The 23,505-nt window shown below is 32.5% G+C and overlaps 1 protein-coding gene across 1 annotated transcript; it reads right to left on the reverse strand.

Moving 5' to 3' along the window:
* Positions 1 to 2,251: 2,251 nt before the first annotated feature.
* Positions 2,252 to 2,998, reverse strand: LOC107846849 (ATP synthase subunit d, mitochondrial-like). Its single transcript, XM_016691122.1, has 2 exons — positions 2,783 to 2,998; positions 2,252 to 2,673 (listed from the first exon to the last, which is right to left on the reverse strand). Exons 1-2 carry the CDS (start codon positions 2,981 to 2,983, stop codon positions 2,572 to 2,574), a joined length of 303 nt encoding a protein of 100 aa, XP_016546608.1. The 5' UTR covers positions 2,984 to 2,998; the 3' UTR covers positions 2,252 to 2,571.
* Between the last annotated feature and the right edge of the window lie 20,507 nt (positions 2,999 to 23,505).

Genomic DNA, 23,505 nt, shown 5'->3' on the forward strand with positions numbered 1-23,505 from the left:
AAGTCATTTTAGTCTAAGTTTGTTTTATTCAGTTTTGGAGACAAGGTATTTAGTCAACAAAAGCTTCGGCTCGAAAACATTTGTCATGGCCTTGTTAGACGAAAAACTGAACAAATCACTTTGTGCCAAATTTACTACATTGTCTTTTTTTGTCTTCAGAGAGTCTAGCATCCTTTGCCCATGTGACCATCACACCACAAAGGGCGGGCCACTTGGCAGAAATAGGTGACTGATTGATTTCTTAATTCTCCTACAATAAATAAGATACATTGACCAACCGAAAGCTTCTTCTGTTAAGATTGTCTTATATAAGGTAATGAAGAATTATGCATATTACAACATATTAGTGCACAAATGTTGTGCATCAGATCATATAAGGTGAAACTCTTCCTTTTTAATTTTTATAGAACTCGTAAAGAGCACAAAATTTTAGGATTTGCCTGAGGGGTAAATTGGACATTGCATTGAAGTGTGAAAATTGTTAAGAAAGGAAATATTATCAATGTTGTGTTGAAACAAAATTGTTAGTTTGCTTTTTCGCCAGGACTTTAGAAATTACTCCCTCCGTTTCGAAATAAGTGAATTGTTGGAGTATTTATTGGTATTTTAAAATAAGTGAATCATTAAATTTTTTTTCGAATTTGCCCTTATGATTTGACAACCAATTAACTTTTGAAAATGTATTACAAGGTCAATTTTTTCTTTTTTTTGGGTAAAAATAGAAAGTTGTATTAAATTTATGTCTTTAATGTTTTTTCCTTAATATGTGTGTCAAAATCCAATAATTCATTTATTATAAAACGGAGAACGTATTTAATAAGGAAACATGTCTTAAGATAAAGTAGTTGTTGTGGATGAGTGGAACTCAATTAATTAAGTACTACTATATTTTAAGTAGGGAGTGAATTACATGTATATAATTTGCTTTATCCACTCTAAGAAAAGAGCTATTGGGGACGAGAAAAATGATCTTTAAAAATCTATTTCTGGTCCCTAAAAGTCATTAGAGACAGAAAAATTTGGGCTGCCACCCGTCTCTATAGGCTCCATCGTTAAAGATCAATTGCAATGAGATTTAATTGTACCGATCGTTAACGAGTATTTGCGATCAAAAAATTTTCGATTCTTAAAACGCTTTTAAGAACCATATTTCTGGTCTCTAAACATACTGATTGATTGGGTGTACAATATTCAGGGACAAGCTCAACTAGTGCTTAAGAGGTTCTATGCAACAAAACTTATGGTCCTTAAAGATAGAAACAAATTCTTGTCCCTAAAGCTCTATTTTCTTACTATTTCTATTTTAAGAGCATTTTCTTATTGGTTAAACCGTAAATCGAATCGTTATGGACTAAAACTCAATAAACCAAAAATCTATAAAAAAGTATCTTATTGATTGGTTATTTATTTTGCATATTTAAAATTCAAAAATAGATAAACTGAACCAATAACACATAAAATCGAACTGAACCGATGCACACCCCTAGTTGAATGAATGTTTGAATATATTTGGAGAGATAGAAATAGAAATGAAGATAGTTGGAACAATGTGAAAGTAAACGAACAAGAAGATTCGAAGTGAGGATGAAATAGTTCATGCATGTGAAGAGGTGATGCACAGATGCCTAGTGTGGAGGTGTAAGAAGTTGGATATGGTGAGTATGAGGAGAGGTAAAGGTGAGTTGTAAAAAAAGTGAGAAAAGTGATTAGACATGCCATAGCGCCACATGCAACTTATCAAGGACACATCCCTAGATAAGAGGATATAGACGTTGAAGATTAAGTTGAATATTAGTAGATGGTTAAACGTTGTCTAATTTCCCTAATTAATATTGTTATTGTTATTCCTATATACTATCCTATTCTTCGATTTTATCTTATTCTTCAGTTTTATTACTTCCTCTATCCCATTTTATATGGCACCCTTTGACTTGGACGATATTTACATTGAGTATGTTGTTGTACTCCATCACGGAAGACGACCCCATTGATATTGACCAGACCTATTGCATTCTTGTCAAAGTCTATTTCGTCCTTCCTCGAACACCATTTGTGAGATTAATTTGGCTAGGTTAGTTTACTCCGTCAAACAAGAGGACCCTAACCAAACCTAATGCATCCCTATCAAAGTCTATTTCGTCCTGCCAAATTTTCTCAGGTCAAATAATCCGATGACAAGCAAAGCCAGAAATCCCCCATCAACCCAACCAGTCAACTAAGAACACAAAAGTTCCACAAGAATATTGAGAAATGGAAATGAAACCTGTCTTTGCATTTAGTAGGTCAGAAAAAAGAAAGAATTCACACTGAATGGTGAGCATTTCAGTATCAAAGAATTCAAGATTTCTTCAGTTATGGAATTATGATAAAACTCATCCATTCAAGATATCTTTTGCCTCCAACTCGAGACTGCATTTGTTCAGAGCCAAAGTACATTGTATCAGTTCACATTCTTCAAAATACCGCAGCAAATGAAATGACAAACCAATTGGTTCTTTCATTTTATTTCTAACAGATGAACGCAGAGAATACCCCCCACAAGAGGATCCAGAAAACTGCTCATGAAGCCAATTAGTAGCCCCAGTAATCATTTCGAATTTCATCGTCAAATTTCTTCTTTAACTCAGGATGCTTCTCAAAGTATTCATCTGCTGTCATGGTACTGAGTTTTTTCTGTAAATCAAAATAGAGATACGAATGAAAATGCATATCGAGGACCAGAAAAATAAATTGATGTGTTTATCTGGAGATAAAAGGAAATTAAGCGGCAGCTTTGTGTCACCTTCAACTCTTGCACTTCAGCAACTTCCTTTTCTAATCTTTCAGATTCCTTGAGAGATTGCTTCTCAGCTTCTTTCAGTTCCACCAACTGCAAGTTTGTACAAATGTCTTGATTAAACAAAACAATTTCTGGAACATGAAATTTTAACTTAGCATCAACACTTCTAGAACATGAACACAATATAAGCGGACACAAGAACATAGGTCTGTGTTATAAGTATGCAATCATAAGACAGCCAATTAAAAATCTAGATTTGAAACATGCAATTCGCAAGATGATTCTTGTATGTATATAGCATTGTTATCACTTCATTAAGTACCTTAAAGCTACTTTGACTTTAATTCCATTTGATGCAGTTGTTCCCCTTTCTATAAGTGGCTGACTACAGACTACCTATCTTAAAGAATTATATTAGCAATTCATAGGACTCTGTCTTACAACCTTTTTTTATAACAGGGGTGAATCCAAATTAGCAGAAGTAAGAGTTCCGTTCAAAGCATTGTACAATTGAATGGGACAGCTCTTCATGAAGCTTTCCTCACTCGAGATAACCTTAAGAAAAGGAAATTTCAGATTGCCAATAGATGTCACATGTGCCATCAAAATATTGAGTCCAACAACCATCTATTTTTACATTGTACAGTTGTTGCTGACGAATGGAGTATGTTTCTGTATATATTTGATATTAAATGGGTAATGCCCCATAGCACCAAAGAGGCCTTTGAGTGTTGGTACAAATGGAGAGTTGGTAAGGCCATCAAGCCAATCTGGAAGATGATACTTGCCAATATTTGTTGGTGTGTGTGGTCAGAAAGGAACAACAGATGGCTTGCCTCGCTCTCAGGTTGGCCTTTCTACTTGACTAAGTAGTATTCCACTCATGCAGTGGGTGTATGGGCTAGCCCATGGTGCGGTCAGCTATGATATACTCAACTTCTTCTTTAGTAGGTTTATCTACAACATCTGGTGGTGCCCTCGTGGGCACGTTCCTCTCTGGGGCGGTTTGGTCTAATCGAAGTCAACTGACTCACATGAAGGTTTATCAACTCCAAATTACTCCCTTATGGTTAGGTGTCTATTGTATCAACTAGTTTATCTACATGTGCCTCGCACGTGCAATGTTTAATTATTTAAAATTAAATCATTTTGTCTATAGCAGAGATTTTTAATAAAATGCAAAAAGTTAAAATTACTTTCTAAATATCCTTCACACTTTAATATAATAATGTAAATTTAAATATATAGTTGCACATATATATTTTACCACCAGAATTTTCAAGTGATTAATGAATCATCACTTTTGCATTTGTCATGTAGTGCATTTTTCCCTTATGCTAGAGGCTAAGAAAAGCATCAATTTGAACCATATTTGAAGTATAATTTTTTTTTTTTGTATATTTAAATCTTTCCTTTTTTTTAAGTTAAATATTCACAAAGTTATTGATTATATTCTTATTACGTACTTAAAACTTTTTAAAATTTCGTACTTCTTAAATTTTTCTAATTCAAATGCTTTTATATTTATTTCTAGATTTTTGAAATATTCTTAAAATTAAATTTAGTTGATTTAGAATTCTTAAACTAATAAAGAAAGTATTTAGTTGTCATTAATTTTGATGACTTCTAATAAGAAAAGGTTTTACTATAAATATATTTAATTAATTTTCAACTCTTAAATATTAAACAAATAGAGAAAAGACGATTTTGTCTAAAGTAAGAACTTTTAATTAAGGGCAAAAAGTTCAAACAATATTTGTAAGGCCTATCACACTTTTAATATCGTATAGATAGATATAGTTGGCATAACCTTTCACCCATAGATTCTCCTGAGAACTTTTTGAACTTTGTTTGCTCCTAAGAACTTTTTGAACTTTGTTAGCTCCCTGGTACTAGTGTAGCCTTTTTTGTTTTTGAGCTAATGAACTGTCATCATTCTCCTAACTTTTTGTACTATTTTGCATCTTCTTGGTGCCAGCAATAAAGTTTCTTATTACTTCATCCAAAAAAAATAATAGTGGTTGGCACACTTAGACTATTCTACCGGGCACCACCTGTTATCTCCCACCGGCACAGGTATATGGAAATCCATGTTGCGGATTCTCTGAAAATATTGCAGCACTCGTGTCTGATCCTTAAAAAATGCACTACTTTTGGAGGATCTGACACACCCAGCAACATCTTGGAGAGTCCAAGCAACATGGTTGGCAACTATGTCTACCAAGGCCTTGAAAATGGGAAAAAATCACTTGCATTATTTTATCACCACTAGGATCTGAAACCTAGTCTCTAAAGTTTTCACCAACTTCATTGATCGTCAGGAAACACTCTTGGGTGAATCTTGTTCTTTCTTAGTCGCCACTATAGTAAAATAAAGTCTGTCTTAAAACTAACTATTCCACTAGATTATAAATAGTGATACAATAATTAGAAAACAGAAAAGAATTTGCAAGACCAAACGATTAGGGAAGAGTAGAGTGGTATCATGATTTTTCAGACCAAGCAATCAAACTTGGGTTTGTATTGAGGAGTAACCGTGTCCTCAAACTTGGGGATCTCAATGCCTGCAAGACAACATTATTCAAACCACTAACTTCAGATGAGGATACATTATTTTGAAGGAGCAATAAAACAAATATAAGTTGAATCACTGACTTAAGATGATTGTAATTGCATCTTCCAAACAATATTAGGCAATGGGCATGATCCAACAGTGATAGAAGGAATTTCATAACAAGAAGGTTGTCTAGCCTTTAACAATCAAAATTTCAACTAATTACAAATAAAATTGAGAGGACATGGGTAGGTGAAATTTAACCCATGAAAATATAACTGTTAAGTATTGTAATACACATGTCAATCAAGAATATTATGTCAATGTATAGTTTGTTAGTTAAATATTCCAAGTTAGTTATAGGTTAAAAGTCAGTTATCAGTAAAGTAGCAATTAACAGTTTTAGTACTTTGGCAACTGATTAGTATAGAAGTAGTTGGTATTATTGCATCTATAAATACCACCTAATTTACATTGAAGACAAGCAGAAATATACAAAAATCTATTCATCAAGAATCTCTCTTTTCAATACACTCCTCTATCTACACTTTCCCTCCTCCTGCTTCTTCTTTTTTTTTTCTTCTTCTTCTTCTTCTTCTTCTTCTTCTTCTTCTTCTTCTTCTTCTTCTTCTTCTTCTTCTTTTTCCTTGTTCTTTCTTCTTCTTCTTCTTCTTCTTCTTCTTCTACTTCTTCCTTCTTCTTCTCATCCTTCCTCTCCTTTTTTCTCTTCCTTCTCCTCATCCTCTCTCTCATTATCCTTCTTATCCTCCTTCTTCTTTTCCTCCCCCTCCTCCTCCTCCTCATCCCCCTCCTACTTTCTCGTATTCTTTCTTCTCCTTCTTTTTCTTCTCCTCCTTCTTCTCATTTTCCTCCTCCTCCTCTATCTCATTCTCCTTATCCTTATCCTTATCCTTCTTCTCCTGACTCTTCTTCTCTTTTTTCTTCTCTTTATTATTCTCCTTTTTCTTCTTCTCCTCCTCTTCCTCCTCCTTCTCCTCTTCTTTCTCCTTCTCCTTCTCCTCCTCTTTCTCCTTCTCATTTTCCTTATTCTCCTGCTGCTCCTCATCCTTATTCTTCTCCTACTCCTTCTTCTTCTGCTTTTTTTTATTCCCCTTCTTCTCCTACTTTTTTTTCTCCTTCGCCTCCCCTTCCTCTTCCTCCTCCTTCTTATTCTTCTTTTTCCTCAGTCATTGATACTTAGTATAATTACATGGTATCAAAGAATGCATGCGAGATTACTCTAGATGGATAAAGTCTGATTCTATAATTATGAATGAGATTCAACTACATATCTCAGTAGTAAGTTGTAGCTGGTTCTTGAGATCAAGATTTCAAAGCATGCGGCTAATAAAGTGATAAATGGTGGTATGGTGACAAGAAGTAATGATGACATAGACCTTTGGCACAGAAGATTAGGTCATGTGTCTACTCATGCTTTTAAGAAAATAGTTACTTTTGATATTCAAAGTATAGAAGATAGAATAAGGAAATGTATTGTGTGTCCTTATGCAAAACAAGCTAGATCTTCTTTTCCCTTAAGCAATATTCAGAGTATATGTTATTTTGATATTGTGCACATGGATGTGTGGAGACCTTATAAGATAGAAACTATGAATGGAAATAAATATTTTTTGACAGTTATGGATGATTTCTCAAGATTTACTTGGGTCATTCTACTGAAATTCAAGACTGATGTGTACATTTAGATCAAACAGTTTTTTACATATATTAAAACACAATTTGATAAGGTTTTTAAAGTAGTAAAAAGTGTTAATAGAACTGAGTTTGTAAACTCAGTATGTAGTAACTTGTTCAGTACAAATGGCATCATACATCAGACAACTTGTGCTTATACACCTCAGCAAAATGGTGTTGCTGAGAGAAAGCACAGGCATATCCTAGAAGTCACAAAAGTAGTCAGGTTTCAGGAGGCTATTCCCATATATCTTTGGGCTATTGTGTGTTAGCTATAGTGCACATTATTAACAGGTTACCTAGTTCATCTATTGATTAACAAGTTCCTTATGAGAGGTTATATGGTAAGAAAACCAGCTATAATCACTTGAGAGTGTTGAGATGTCTATGCTATGTTAAGTGTTATGCTGAATGAGCATGACAAGCTTATGTCTAGAGATAGAACTACTGTGTTGATAGGGTACTCTAACACACAAAAAGGATATGTTCTTTATGACATATTTAGCAAATCTATGTCTTTGTGTAAAGATGTTTCATTTGGGGAAGATATATTCCCATTTAAAGTGAACAAGAAGACAAATGAGTCACCTGTTCATATATTTCCATTAGAGGATCAATGTCCAGTAGTAGATGTTGTGACTCCTCTGTAGATTCCTGTGACATCTCAAGGAATACCTGACTCAACCAATCAGTAAGAGCAGTATTTACAAGTTGTTCCTACTCCTACACAGACTATAACTAAGGTGTATCAAAGAACATCAACTAGAAGTCAAAGAGTTCCTGACTCACCCAACCAACAAGTGCAACAAGAGACTTCTATAGCTGAGAGGACAAAAATTCAGGCACCTGTAGGTGAGGAACAGAGGAAATCAACTAGAAGAAAAAAATCATCTGTGTGGATGACTGATTTTATCACTACTGGAAAGACCAAGAAGGTACCTTATGATCTAGCAAACTATGTTACTTATGACAAACTATCTTCTAAGTACAAAGCCTATGTATCAAATTTATTTTCTGTTGTTGAACCTACAAGTTACTATGAATCATGTAAGGATTCAAAATGGGTAGAGGCTATGAAAGAGGAGATAGCAGCTCTTACTTCTAATCACATCTGGGATATAGCGTCCTTACCTAAGGGTAAGAAGTCTATAGGTTGTAGGTGGATATATAGAGTTAAATATAATGGTGAAGTAGAAAGGTTCAAGGCTAGACTTGTAGCAAAAGGATATGGTCAAAGAGAAGGTATTGATTATAAAGAAACCTTTTCTCCTGTTGTAAAAATAAAGACTGTTAGAACAATACTGGCTACTACAGCAAGAAGGAAATGGTTTGTTCAATAGATGGATGTATATAATGCTTTCTTAATGGTGATCTAACTGATGAGGTGTACATGGAACTACCTCAGGGATTTGATAGCCCGGGGGAGAATGCAGTGTGCAAACTAGTTAAATCTCTGTATGGGATAAAGCAAGCTCCTAGACAATGGAATAACAAGTAATTAGAAGCTCCACTTAAGTGTGGTTTCAGTCAAAGTAAATATGATCCATCACTGTACATCAAGAAAACTACTAAAGGAATTACTCTTGTACTGGTATATGTTGATGACATGTTAATTACTGGTGACAGGCTTAAGCTGATAGAAGAAACAAAGGTAAACTTACAACAAAGTTTCAAGATAAAAGATCTGGGAGATTTAAGGTTCTTCCTTGGAATTGAATTTGTAAGGTCTGATAAAGGAATATTAATGCATCATAGGAAGTATGCATTAGAGTTGTTATCAGAATTAGGATTAACAGCTGCTAAACCTATATCTACGTCTATGGACTACAATATTAAACTAACCTTTTGGCAGTTTGATGATCATGTGAAATAGATTCAGCCACATAAAGATCCTTCAGCTGATAAAGTAACCTATATCATAAATTGATTGGGAAACTACTCTACTTGACAATGACCAGACCTGATATAGAATTCTGCGTTCAGACTTTAAGTCAGTTTTTACAAGCTCCCAGGAAATCTCATATGGATGCGACATTAAGAGTCGTGAGGTATGTCAAGAATCAACTAGGTCAAGGTGTGTTATTTTCTAGTGATCCAAATGAGAAAGTTAGTGCCTTTTGTGATGCTGATTGGGCATTGTGTCCTCAAACTAGAAGATCTATTACCGGATACTTTGTAAAGATAGAAAAGTTAGTGGTTGTCTGGAAATCAAAGAAATAGATGGCAGAAGCTGAGTTTAGAAGTCGTGCTGCAGTTACAGCTGAGCTAGTATGGATTGTGGGATTAATGATGGAAATTGGCATTGAAGTGTATCTACCAGTTGAAGTGTTTAGTGACAGTAAATCTGCTATTCAAATAGTAGCAAACCCCGTCTATCGTGAAAGGACCAAACACATTGATATTAATTACTTCTTCATAAGGGAGAAAATAGTTCAATGGATGATTACAACTAAGTATGTTCCAACAGAAGATTAGCCCGCAGATATGCTAACCAAAGGTCTTACCAAAGCTCAATTGATGCATCTCAATTCCAAGCTAAGAATATGTGATATATTCACACCTTCCTAGCTTGAGGGGGAGTGTTGAGTATTGTAATACAAATGCCAATCAAGAATATTGTGTCAATGTATAGTTTGTTAGTTAAATATTCAAAGTTAGTTATAGGTTAAAAGTCAGTTACCAGTAGAGTGGCAGTTAACAGTTTTGGTACTTTGGTAACTGATTAGTATAGAAGAAGTTGGTATTATTGCATCTATAAATACCACTTAATGTACAGTGAAGACAAGCAGAAATATACAAAAATCTATTTATCAAGAATCTCTCTTTTTAATACACTCCTCTGTCTACACTTCCCTTCCTCCTCCTCCTTCTTATTCTTCTTCCTCTTTCTCTTCCTCTTCCCCTTCTTCCTCTTCTTCTCCTCCTCCTCCTCCTTTTCTTCTTCTTTTTCCTCATCTTCCTCTTTTTCCTTTTCTTCTTCTTCCTATTTGTTTTTTTCTTCCTCCTCTTCTTCTTTCTCTTCCTCTTTTTTTCCTCCTCTTCTTCCTTCTCTTCATCTTTCCCTTCCTCTTCCTCTTCTTTTTTCTCTTCCTCTTCCTCTTCCTTCTCCTCTCCCTCCTCTTCTTCCTCATCCTCTTTCTCTTCTTCCTCCTCTCCCTCCTCTTCCTCTTCCTCTTTCTCTTCTTATTCCTCTTCTTTCTCTTCCTATTCTTCTTCCTCCTCTTCATCTTCTTCCTCCTCCTCTTTCTCTTCTTCTTGAATAAATTATAGCAGAACTGAATCAGGCACCTCACTGGACCTTCATCTGGCCTGTTTAGCAATTTAGGGTGAGTGGATGTTTGAACTTCCACAGTAGAGAAGCTCAAAATCAAGAAAGCCCTCTAACTCTAAAACCTCGAGTAAATTTAACATGATACATGATGGGTCAGGATGGGGTCAGGCAAGCAGTAAATATTACTAATAATATGTATAGACCTAATTAAATAACTACACCAATAATAGATAGTGATATTCTCCATATCATGAGCCACTTCAAACAACAAATATAGCCAAACAAGCACCCATCATTCTTAATAACCTTCATTACATCAAGAAAACGAAAATAACTCATTCCAGAAGCTATTCATCCTTAGCATCTTTTAATTCCATTAGAAATAGATACCCAAACATATGTAGAGTCTCGCTCAGTATCTTCTCCTTCTCCAGAAGAGTTACAGGCCAACTTAGCTCATAATCCAACTCCGACAATGAACTAGACGTAGCTTCTCTTTTTCCAGGTAAAGTTCTATCACCCTCATCTTCTATAATTCCAATGCTACAAGAATCTTCTTCTCATCCTACTGCCCAGCAGATCGCACCACCAGACCTTCCTATAAATATATCGATGCATACACCCACAAACAAAAATTGTAGCCCCCATCACTTTCTCATTTATCATTGCAGGAGCACAATTCCATCTACACCCATGGTCCATTGGCCAGTCTATCCTATCCCTGAGTTGGAACTCGCTCCCTCACTACCTAAATGTCCTTCTCCTCCTACCTGTGTTTTCACGCGATCTCAAAACATCACTAAACCAAAATAAAATATTTTATTACCTAAACAAAGTGAACCCCGCCATTACACCCACCACTTTCAAACAAGCACAAAAACATCTCGAGTGGACTTCAATCTACACGTGTACTCTAATGCAGATTGGGGTAAGGACATCGCAGATGGAGTTTCCACATCTGGTTATATCCTGTTCCTTGGTCACAATCCAATTAGCTGATCATCAAAGAAATAAAATATCATCTCTCGCTCCTCCCCTGAGTCTAAGTATAGGGTAGTGGCTAATGTGATACGGGTACAATCATGAAGATGGACATTTTTTAGTGTGTTGAATACAACCTACGGAGTGTACAAGTTGGAGTGTGAAAAGGGCTCAAAAGTCATCCCTCTATTGCACTCCATAGGAGCCATTTTGTTCATTTAACACTAAGGGGCACTTTTGTCATTTTGTCTATTATTGTAATAAGTCTATAAATAGAACATGTTAGGGTTTATTTCAGGGGGTTGCTGAATATTGATGTAAGAACACTTGAGAGAAGGTTCTCTAGGCCGAAAACTAGGGCATGGCAAGTGTGGAAACACTTGTGAATGTGTATTGCTTGGAAACATTGGTGCTTGAGCGGTGGAATCCCTCTCGTATCTTTTTAAGAGCATGGTGTTGCTATTATAAGTTCTAGGGGTCCTTAGATGGAATATGTCTATGGGTTCTTAGATCTTATTGTAGTGTATGTCTCACTTCCTATCTTTACATTTTATGTTTTAGTTTGTGTTGTCTAGTGAACCATTGGTTCTTGTAATCTTGTAACCGTTGGTTCTTGTTATCATAGTGTTGTTTCTTCATATCATATTGTTGATTATCTCTTGTTGTTGTTGCTGTTTTTGGTGTCAAATAAACCTACATATCTTGTATTCTTGTTGTGTTTGTCGAATCTGAGAGAGGTCCCCATTTGGTTCGCGATTTGTTGTGAATTGTGAACTATTTTAGGGTGTGATTTTGTGTTCCCTTGTTTTATCCCGTATCATTTGGTATTAGAGCCATCTTTGATTTCGTTCCTATGAAGTCAATCTTGGGTCTGTTACTTAGAAAAAAAATTGAAAACTGAAAAAAAAAATTCGAGAAAAGTTGAAATCTGTCCATTTTTATTTCTTGGCCGAAAATTGTGTTCTTGTTATCTTAGCCAAGATTTGTTTGTTGTGTGTCTAGATCTAGTAGTGTTCTTCTTTGTTTTGTCATTTCTAGTGTTAGTTTTCTTGTTCACTAACACTTTTGAGTCTAGATCTAAACTTGAGCTTAAACTTGTTGAAAGTTGTTGTTGTGAACATTGTTGTGGCCGTGTGATGTTGTTGTTGTTCAAGCTTGGTCATGTGTTGTATTATGGATTTGGAGTTGGATGTTGGGTTGTTGTTGTTTGTTGTTGGAGATTTGAGGTTGAACATGTGTTGTTGATGATGGAGAACCCAACATGAACCTTAGAATTACAAGTATTGTGTTCTTGGTGTTCTTCACCACCTTCATAACTTATTGAAGAAAAGGTGTTGTTTGATCTTAAAATCAAGAAGAAAGAGAGTGGTATTGTTGTTAGTCTTGAAGACTTTTTTCAACCACCCTTAAGCCTTCTCCAACAATCTTTCAAGCTTTAAGGTCTTTCAAGATTTTTCCTACACAAAACAAAGACTTTACAACCACTTCCAACAACCTTTCATGATTTAAGGACCTTGTTTTGTGGGAATAGTAGTCAAGACTTTTGTTTGAAAATTGAAAAGAGTTTCAAGAATTGTAGTTTCCCTCCATTAACCAAATCTCAACCATCCAAATTGAAAATTGACCAAGACTTCCAAATTAAAAAATAACAAAATGTTTAAAAACCACAACCAATACGTGGCTGCCACGTTATTATTTACTGTTCACACGATAATTTTAAGCTCAAATTTTGATATCTTAAGTTTCAATTTGTTGTTTTCTAGTTTCGTTTGTTGATTCCAATAGCAACTTACAAACTAGTGACCATTTACTAGATTGTGAGTTGGTTTTGAAAACCGTTCTTTGTGTTTACGTCCTTGTGTATTTCTTTTCTTATTCTTTGGAGTCGTTTTAAACTTTTGGTTCACTTCTCAACACCTCACGAAGTACAAGCAAGCTTCCAACACTTGTGAGATTAAAGTGTGACGAATCCGAGAGGCAAAGAAATATAGAGAGAGTGTGAGGACCTTTCTTGTACAACTAATTTGTTTGTGTTTTGTAGGTAACTTCTTAGAGACAATGAATAACAACGTTCCTAGTGCTATCTTGGCCGAAAATGAAACTCAATTGAGCCGAATAAGATTGAAGGCAAATCTCAAAATGGAGAGAAAGCCGAGGTGCAAAATAAAGTTGTTATGTTCTCGATTTCTTCTTATTTTATGAGCTGTTTTGGAACCATTTTCATTTGGTTTGTGTTGTGAATTTGAGGTTAAATTTCTCTCAAGATGGAAAGGATGATACGGGTACAATCATGAAGATGGACATTTTTTAGTGTGTTGAATGCAACCTACGGAGTGTACGAGTTGGAGTGTGAAAAGGGCTCAAAAGTCATCCCTTTATTGCACTTCATGGGAGCCATTTTGTTCATTTAACACTAAGGAGCACTTTTGTTATTTTGCCTATTATTGTAATAAGTCTATAAATAGAACATGTTAGGGTTTATTTCAGGGGGTTGCTGAATAATGATGTAAGAACACTTGAGAGAAGGTTCTCTAGGCCGAAAACTAAGGCATGACAAGTGTGGAAACACTTGTGAATGTGTATTGCTTGGAAACGTTGGTGCTTGAGCGGTGGAATCCCTCTCGTGTCTTCGTAAGAGTGTGGTGTTTCTATTGTAAGTTCTAGGGGTCCTTAGATGGAATATGTCTATGGGTTCTTGGATCTTATTGTAGTGTATGTCTCACTTCATATCTTTACATTTTATGTTTTAGTTTGTGTTGTCTAGTAAACCATTGGTTCTTGTAATCTTGTAACTGTTGGTTCTTGTTATCATAGTGTTGTTTCTTCCTATCATATTGTTGATTATCTCTTGTTGTTGTTGCTGTTTTTGGTGTCAAATAAACCTACATATCTTGTATTCTTGTTGTATTTGTCGAATCCGAGAGAGGTCCCCATTTGGTTCGAGATTTGTGGACTGTTTTGGGGTGTGATTTCGTGTTCCCTTGTTTGTTCCGTATCATAATGCCCTTTCTAAAACCATGTGGGTTACCAATTTCCTTACTGAGTTGCGTTTTCCAGTACATCAATTGCCTAATATTTATTGTGACAATCTTGAGCAAAAATCCAGTCCTTCACAGTCGTGTGAAGCATGTTACAGTGGATTTTTTACTTTGTTCGCCACCATGTCGACATCAAAAAGGTTCGGGTTGTTCATATCCATCGTGCCGATCAACTAGCAGACACTCTAACCAAGGCACTGCCTAAACCTGCTTATCAGCATAATCTATTCAAATTAGGCTTAGTGGCCCATCGTCTAACTCGGGGGGAGGGGGGGCGTATTGGTGCAAAATGATTAACCCATGTTCTATTAGTTCGGTTATTAGTTAATAGTTTAGTTTAGTCAGTATTATTATTTTAGCAATCCTTCTTTATTTAGAATACTACAGCAGTCATTGTTTATTTAATTACATTATTAGTATTTGTCTAGGAGTCTTCTTATTTATTTTCTCTGTAACTCTATTTAAAACGCTTTTGGCGTTCATCAATAATAATTTTGTCCAGCACTTACTCTGCATTTGTAGTTTTCAGGAAGGAATTCTTCATGAATATTGTTAAATGGGCCCAAAATATTACAGAACTCATGTAACTTTATGGGCAAAATTCAGAAATAGCATACTTACCCCCTTAATTATGAGTTTCATAGCAACAGTTTCATAATTACATAATATAGCAAGTTGTATTTTATATTTTGCAAACTGTTGCTACAAAAATACAAATACATATGATTTTTAATGCCCTTATGATCGATATGTATTTTGTATTTTTGCAAACTGTTGCTACAAAAATACAAATACATACAAATACATATGCTACAAAATATAATTTGATAAAAATATTACTATTTTTTGTAATTTAATACTTAAGTATTGTACTTTATATATTTTTTCCTAACTTTATTATTATGGCAAAACTCCCTCTCGCACGAGAGATATTAAGTAGCATATGACTCCAAAGTAGTCACAATTAGTATATCAGTATCATTACGATAAAAGTTTCAGATAATGCTAAACTAAAAAGAAAAAAAAAAAAAAGCATTTTAACAAGCTAAGAATTCAGAATGAACCAAAAAAAGTAGACAAACCCCACCAAGTAGAAACACTTAGATTGCATAATAATGTCCAAAACACATAGGATTGCATAATAATTTCCAAAAGTAATGTCCAAAATGCATCAGTAGAGCCTAAATTAGTACTTGTTAGCATTTCAAATTGTCCATTTCAAATGCATAACATAATACTAAACATTTTCCATTTCAAATCCATAACATAATACTAAGCATAAAGTAAAATTATATTCCTGAACTGCTTAACTTTTTGGCATCTTCGGCGTCTTTCAAATCTTTTCCACCTACTTCATTGCATCCATCTGCGCTTGCAAGAAGAGGATAAATTTCTTATATTATCACCATACTAATAGAAAAAAGACTAAAATTACCTTTGTTTATTAATGAGGAAATGTCATTGAATTTTTTCTTTTATATATATATATATATATATGCACATACACATAGTAATGCTAATAATAATTATAATTTAAGTTCTCTTTTTTATTCTTAACTAGTATTTATTTTTTTGTGTACTATTTTATTCTTAAAAGTTCATTAATTTTTTATCATCACATAATAATAATAATAATAATAATAATAATAATAATAATAATATTTATAAAAGTAAAAAATTGATTCTAGTTACCAAGATGTTAGTCATTTGTTTACAATATACTAACTTAGATATTATTGTAAAAATTTCATTTATTAATATGAAGGTTAGAGTTGTTCAATTCAAAGTTCTAAAATATTTCAGATAAAAAGTAAAAGTTCTTTTTTTGTTTAAATTATATATGGATTTTTATAATCTTTAATATTATTTTAAGTGAAACTAAAATCATAAAATTCTCTATTAAAATTTTGAGAAAAAACACACGTTTTACTAGTCTCACCTTTGAGCTACTCCTACTACCTTTACAAGAAACCGATAAGATTTGCATACACACCACCCTCCCCGAACTCCATTTATTGTTATCGCCAAAACCACTTATCTACTTTAATGAAAAAGAATACACATTTGACTATGGAATCATCAATTAACATTGTGTAATTTCAACACCTACCGTATCATTTTTTTTGTTTTTTCCTAGGTTTTTGATATCTGTACATGGCTTAATTAAATTGAATTGACCATGAAAAGTTTATGGGTTACAGCGCTCCATAAGAAAGGCGACTCCATACTTTATGGTCAAATCCATCATCGCTGATTAAACATGAGCATCACTCCACTGCAACCGACCAATGTTGGTTTCTATCATGTAATTTCTCTTTCTTTATATAAAAAAAAAAAAGGGGGGGGGGGGGGGGGGGGGAGCGGGGGGCTACAAGAAGTAGCATATTTAAGACTTAAATTGTGAAAAAATAGCAATATTTTAATGAAATTACATTGTGTAGCAAATATAGCATTATTTTAAGTTTGATTCTCCATTTACTGCCTTTGATAAGTTACCATGTATAAAGTTTCTTTTTTCATGTCACTTCTCTTTCTCCTTTCTTTAACTGGTTTTACTTTGTAGCCGTTTGGCCATGAAAACTAAAATTTTCCGGAGTTGGAGTTGAAGTTAGAGTTGAAATTGGAGTTGGAGTTGTGTTTGGCCATGTCTTTTTTGAAAAAAAAAAATTTGACTTTTGAAAAAACTTTTTTAAATATGATTTTATGCCCTAACTTTTACAAACTATCAAAATAACCCAACTAAAATTTACCTACTAATGAAAAAAGAACACAATTAGCCACTATTATAAAAATAAGGGCAAAATTCAGAAATAGCATACTTATCCCCTTAATTATGAGTTTCATAGCAACAGTTTCATAATTACATAATATAGCAAGTTGTATTTTATATTTTTGCAAACTGTTGCTACAAAAATACAAATACATATGATTTTTATTGTCCTTATGATCGATATGTATTTTGTATTTTTGCAAACTGTTGCTACAAAACTACAAATACATACAAATGCATGTGCTACAAAATGTAATTTGATAAAAGCGTTGTTATTTTTTGTAATTTAATACTTAAGTATGCTACTTTATGTATTTTTTTCTAAAAATAATTACATATACATGGCCATATTTAATGAATTTCTATTTTGACATATATAATATTTACATTAATTGTCGTTTTCTCATATTTGAAAATTTTAAATATGGATGTTTTATTAACAGATCACTGCTCCTGTTTTTTAGGTAACAAATATTATTTTTCAAACAAATTTATTTTTTTAGAAATTTATTTAATTTATTTTCTTCATTTTCCGTTCCTAAAAAATAGAAAATGATGAGTTGTTATTAAATTTTAGGGTGTCATAATTTATTTCTTTAATCTTCTTATACATGAAAGATTTTACTGTGTCTGAATAAATTATTTCTATGTAAAACATGCTTTGCATATTTATGGTATATTATATCATATACCATAAATATATAAATATACTTAGTATGTTTCTTTATACTTTTACTTTTATATATGTGTGTATATGGTATATACATGGTATAAACTTCATACATAACATATTTTGTATATTTATATTATAAATATGCTTAGTATGTTTCTTAATACTTTGAATATTTATATATGTGTGTATATGATATATACATGGTATAAACTTTATACATAACATACTTTGTATATTTCTATTATAAATATAATACTTTATATATTTATGGGTATAAATATAAATTAGCAGTAAAATAATGTCTTAAATAAGGGAGAATATTAAATAAGGGATAAAAATAATGATGAGAGAGAAAAAGAGATATATATTAATTAGGATAGCATTAAGTTTGAAATTATAATTATCTTATTCTTTAAAACTGCTATATACGTAATATTGAAAAAGTAATGTTATAAGGAGTGTTTTATGTAAAAATTTAAAAGATTGAGGTTATATGTAATAATAATAAAAGTTGGAATTGGAGTTGAAAAATTGTGAAAACAACAAAAACCCGTTTTCCCTTCTTAGAAAAATTTTCTGAAATTATTTTCCGAATTTTCATGGCCAAACACCATAATTTCCAACTCCGGAAAAAAGAAAAAAAATTTCATGTCCAAATGGGCCCTTTACCTTTTATTGTTTGAAATTTCTTAGATTCCTCTTTCAAAATTTTTTTTTCTCACGTTTTTTTCACGATTTGATAAGGTAGTGTTCCACAATTTCAGGTAACTAATAAGTTTAGCTATTGCATGTTATCAATTTCTCAAAAAAAAATAAAATTATTTTACATTTTGTACTGTGAACCATTAGCAACTTCAAGTTTGAGGTTTTTATGCTCTAATGGCAGAACACACATCAAAATCACGAACAAATAGAGGTATACCACCTATTAATGTACTGTCTGATAATGCACCATCACTTAGTCTTGGATTAACTCAAGACGAAGTATTTAAAGTTGTTTATACTCTTATACAATTGAAGAAATCAGTGAGTACGAAGGAGCTTAGGTCCAAGTTTTGTAACGATCTAATGAAGATGACTGATATTTAAAAAAAAAAAGATTAAAAAAAACTCCTTCTCCAAAAGCCACAAAATTACAAAAATATGAGAAGAAAAGGAAAGCAAAAGAAATTGCAAAGTCAAGCAATGTTGTAAATGACGATGTTGAAAACCCGTCTGGTAATGAATCAAAAGAAGATGAGGAGGAAGAGATTTTTTTCAGTGTATATGTATTTTTATTTACTGATATGCATTTAGGAATTTCAGTAAAGTTGATATCATTTTGGGGTAATATGCATTTTGGTGAAGCTAATGTGTATTTACTAATATATATTTTGCTCAAGCTGATAGCTTAAATATACATTTTGGGGTAATATGTATTTATGTGTATTTGTATGTTAAATACATATGCTAAGTTGCATGTATGAAAAATATATTTATATATGAACTATTTATGAAGAGGTATTTGCCTATATGTATTTTTTTTATAATTATTATGTATTTTCAGTATATTTGGAATTTTGAAATATACATTTGGGTATTCTTTTTGTTTAAATATGCAGTAAGGGTTATGGGCGTATTTGTATTTGTTGAGATACAAAGTATATACAAGTTTGCCATATATACAAATTGTCTGACTAAACATACATTTAAGTTACATGAAAGTATTTTATATTTTTTATAAATACATATGCACTTTCATTTGTATTTTTGTTCTGTTCAATATACATTTAAGGTATATGGAAGTATTTGTATTTTTATACATACATATCCAATTTCATATATATTTTTCTATAGTGATGGCTTTGTGACATCCATATTCGAACACAACCAAAATATACAAAATCGAACGTTACTACAAATATACTCTTAAATTTTGAGAATCAGAACTCCGAAAAATTGAGTTTGAGCAGCTTGAAAAATTGATTTTGATCACTATATTATTCGATCAGTTCAATTTATTGTTGCATTACTTTTTTTTCAAAATTCCTTTACAAAATATTCAAAAATAATTTAACAAAATAAATTGTTAAATTGTACAACATAATGAAAAATCAATTTTGATCACTCAAACGAAAAATCGTTAATGACTCAAAATATTCAAAAATAATTAAACAAAAAATTAATTTTGATCACTATATTTGAACGAAACATCAGTAATGACTCAAAAAAAATTGAACGAAATAATAGTAATGGTTCAAAAAAATTCAAAACGAAAAAATTTTTGATCGATTTCAAACAACTAATGAAATTCATATAAGAAAATAATATTACGATTAAATACCTTTAACAACATTAATGATTTAATTTAAATTTTCGAAGATATTGAATAGAAGAAGCTTCAGTTGAATTTAATTTTGATTTTTTTTTTTGGATGAAAACGATAATGTAAAACTGAAATTTGAATTTTTATTTCGATTGGTAACAAATAACGAAAATTACGTTAATTAAGAGGTTTTAATGGAAAAGGAATTTCCACATTTAATTCATAGTTAATTATACCATATTTAACTCAACTGATTTGAGTTAAATATGGGCAGTAAAACGATTTATAAATATATTTTTATAGCAACTGTTTGTTCAAATATAAAATACAAGTTGCTAGTTTAAGTAATTATGAAAGTTTTGCTATGAATCTCATAATTATGATCTTAAGTATGTTATTTATGAATTTTACCCTAAAAAAAATATCCGATTAGGACTTGTCTCGATAAGCGCAGGCGGATTACCTTTTCATTAATCAGATCCTATTTTCTTAGAATTATATTACTCATTTTCCTTTATATAATGGTGGTGCATGTCCACCAATAAATTATTATTATTGTATGAAATAAATATTCTTTTGGGACGAGTCGACTTAGAAATCAAAATATAACAAGTTCTGTAATTCTTTTTTATTCTTAATATATGCCCAAAGTAAAGAGGGACTAATTAGTTGTGGAAAACTTGAACAAAGAAGAAAAAATAAGAACAAAAAAGTATTTTAAGAATGTGGATTATCGTTCCAAACTTTTGCTGTAATTGTCAAAGAATTCATCAACGCTTAGTAATTGTCGGGCATTAGATCATCGATCACTGTGTTGTCTCCATACTCATTTCATCAAATCATGACTTGTTGGACTAAAACAATTCAAAAATATTTTTAGGTTGATGTGATATTATCTGCTTTGAAAATGTTAGAATGAGTTGAATTGAAAATGACGAGGTTAATATGAGTTGAACTAATGAATATACTGCTCAAATTTACTTGGATGGAACATCAAGCTAAGACATTGAGTAATGACTCGCCCAATTTGATCAAACTTATTTGGAATTGAAGCATACTTCCTCTACAAAACCCCTCAATTGGGCCGGTCCCGATTAACCGGCACCAGTCCCCTTTTTTACCAGTCTCAGATCGGGTTCGGTCCGATCCGGTCATACCGCTTACTGGGCCGATCCATGTCGGGCCCAACAATAATGATCTCTCTGTGGTCCTAGCATCGGCCCACTTAGCATTTACAACTGATCTTAATGGGTCAACCCGGGTTAAGCCGACCCGGATATGCTTTATGGGCCCATTTATCAGGCCCAAACATAAAAAAATTAATATCTAATTCAAATTTTGATGAGCTTATAATAAACATTAAATATATACTATTTAAAATGCTACTTTAATGAGTACACACATACATATATTTATGTGCGTGTATTCAATATATACTACTTTAAAGAATATGCATACGCACACATATATATATACATATATACACATGCAATATATACTACATCAAAAAATACATATTCAATATTACTCAAAAGAACATACAAAAAAGAATATGCATACATATATATACAATCAATATACTACTAACGAAAAGATATACGTATTACAAATCAACAACATATAATACTTAAAAGAATATGCATACAATATATTTTTGAATGTTTTTCTGAAATTGAAATATTTGGAATTGAATTTTAAAAAAAATGAATTTAGAATTTTGAAATGTGAAATTTGAAATTTTGAATTTAATTTGAAAGTTCAATCTTAAAAATTAACTTAATCTCAAATCCTAATATTCAGTTAACTTGGAGCCAATTGAAGTTTGAAATTTGATTTCAAGTTTCACAATTTTCATCTTTTCCAAAACCTAACATTCTAAATTAAATATTTACACTTGTAAATCTATAAATAAAATCACTATATTCCTCTAAATTTTCATACAATCATCATTCTTTCTCTTTCTGATTTTGATCCATATTGATTTGAATTTGAAGTTTTAAATTGGTTGTTTAGAGCTAATAACTTGAAATTTGAATTTGCATATTTAACATATACTACTTTGAAGAACATTTACCCTCGTATATACATTCAATATATACTACTTAAAATAATATACAAAAAATATATATACATGTATACATTCAATATATACTACTTTAAAGAATATACATACAAAATATATATTACATATTATACTACTTCAAAAAATATACATACATATAGACATTTAATTTGTACTACTTTTTAAAATTATATACAAAAATATGCATACATGTAAACGTTCAAAATATACTAATCATATACTACTTTAAAGAATATACATGCAACAGATAGGAATGGCAATGGGGCGGTGCGGTGCGGGTGCAGTGTGGGTTTAAGTGTGTACGGGACGGGGCGGGTTGTGATAAACGTGATTGCAGTGCGGTGCGGGTCAAACTTAAGAAAAAATAAAAATTTGTGGTGCGGTGCGAGTTGGGTTAGGGTATTAAAAATAAAAAACATCCGACTCTTTCCTCTTACAAATTACAATTAGGATTTAGGGCACATAGCACACTGACGTCACTCGTCAATTTCATAAACACTCTCAGCTCTCACTCTCACTCTCACTCTCACTCTCAATTTCAAAGACGGAATTCAACACATTAATCATTATACAAACGGTAATCAAATATCATTTTTCAGCAGCCGGGCAGAGTTTGGGGTAAAAAATAAGGCCAAACAAAGAGTTCTTGCCAAGGAAGCTTCCCAGAGATTGAACTAAGAGTTTGCTATGATCTATAAACTTCAATTGGATTAGAGTTGCTCTGCCATTTTTTGTTTTAGGTTCACAAGCTTAACTGTGTTAAAGATATTATTAGTTCGATTACAAGTACTTTTATGTTTTGTCTTTTGCGAATTGTTGCTTTGTGGAATAACTTCTCCTGAAGAAGGTTGATGAAACATGCTTGTAGTTGTGGTACTATCCATGTTTGGCATTGCATATTTCTCCGTCGATGTGGAGGCAATTGAAGCTGTTAACAATTTGGTGTGCATTTTAGTTTCATACAGTCAACACTTAACTAGTGTGCTCTTTCTGGCTGTTAGTACTGTCACATACTGTCAGATATCAATTTAATTCATAAATTAGATAGATATGTCTAATGTAGCTACAGATAGCAACATATACCTAATTTAGCTGATGAGTTTATTAAAAATGAAATAGAACTCTTAGAAGTAGTATTGACCTTAGTTAATATGTATTCCATCTGTCACAACCTTTTTAAAAAAATATAGTTCGGTGCGGTGCGGGTTTGCGCGGATATTATGCGGTGCGGGTTTAAAAGACATGTGGTGCGGTGCGGTGCGGTTATCAGATTTGTGGGTTATGAAAATACCCGCACCAAACCCACACCGCACTGCCCCATTGCCATTCCTAGCAACAGATATACATTACATATAC

The sequence above is a fragment of the Capsicum annuum genome, chromosome 11 (assembly GCF_002878395.1).
Source record: "Capsicum annuum cultivar UCD-10X-F1 chromosome 11, UCD10Xv1.1, whole genome shotgun sequence".
NCBI lineage: Eukaryota > Viridiplantae > Streptophyta > Magnoliopsida > Solanales > Solanaceae > Capsicum > Capsicum annuum.

What these genes read in the sequence shown, in the direction of transcription:
- LOC107846849 (XM_016691122.1), bottom strand. Translation starts at nt 2,983, where the DNA reads ATGTTCTTGTGTCCGCTTATATTGTGTTCATGTTCTAGAAGTGTTGAT. An exon ending in CTGAAGTGCAAGAGTTGAAG is followed by an intron (nt 2,674 to 2,782) that starts GTGACACAAAGC and finishes TTTGATTTACAG; the next exon opens with AAAAAACTCAGTACCATGAC.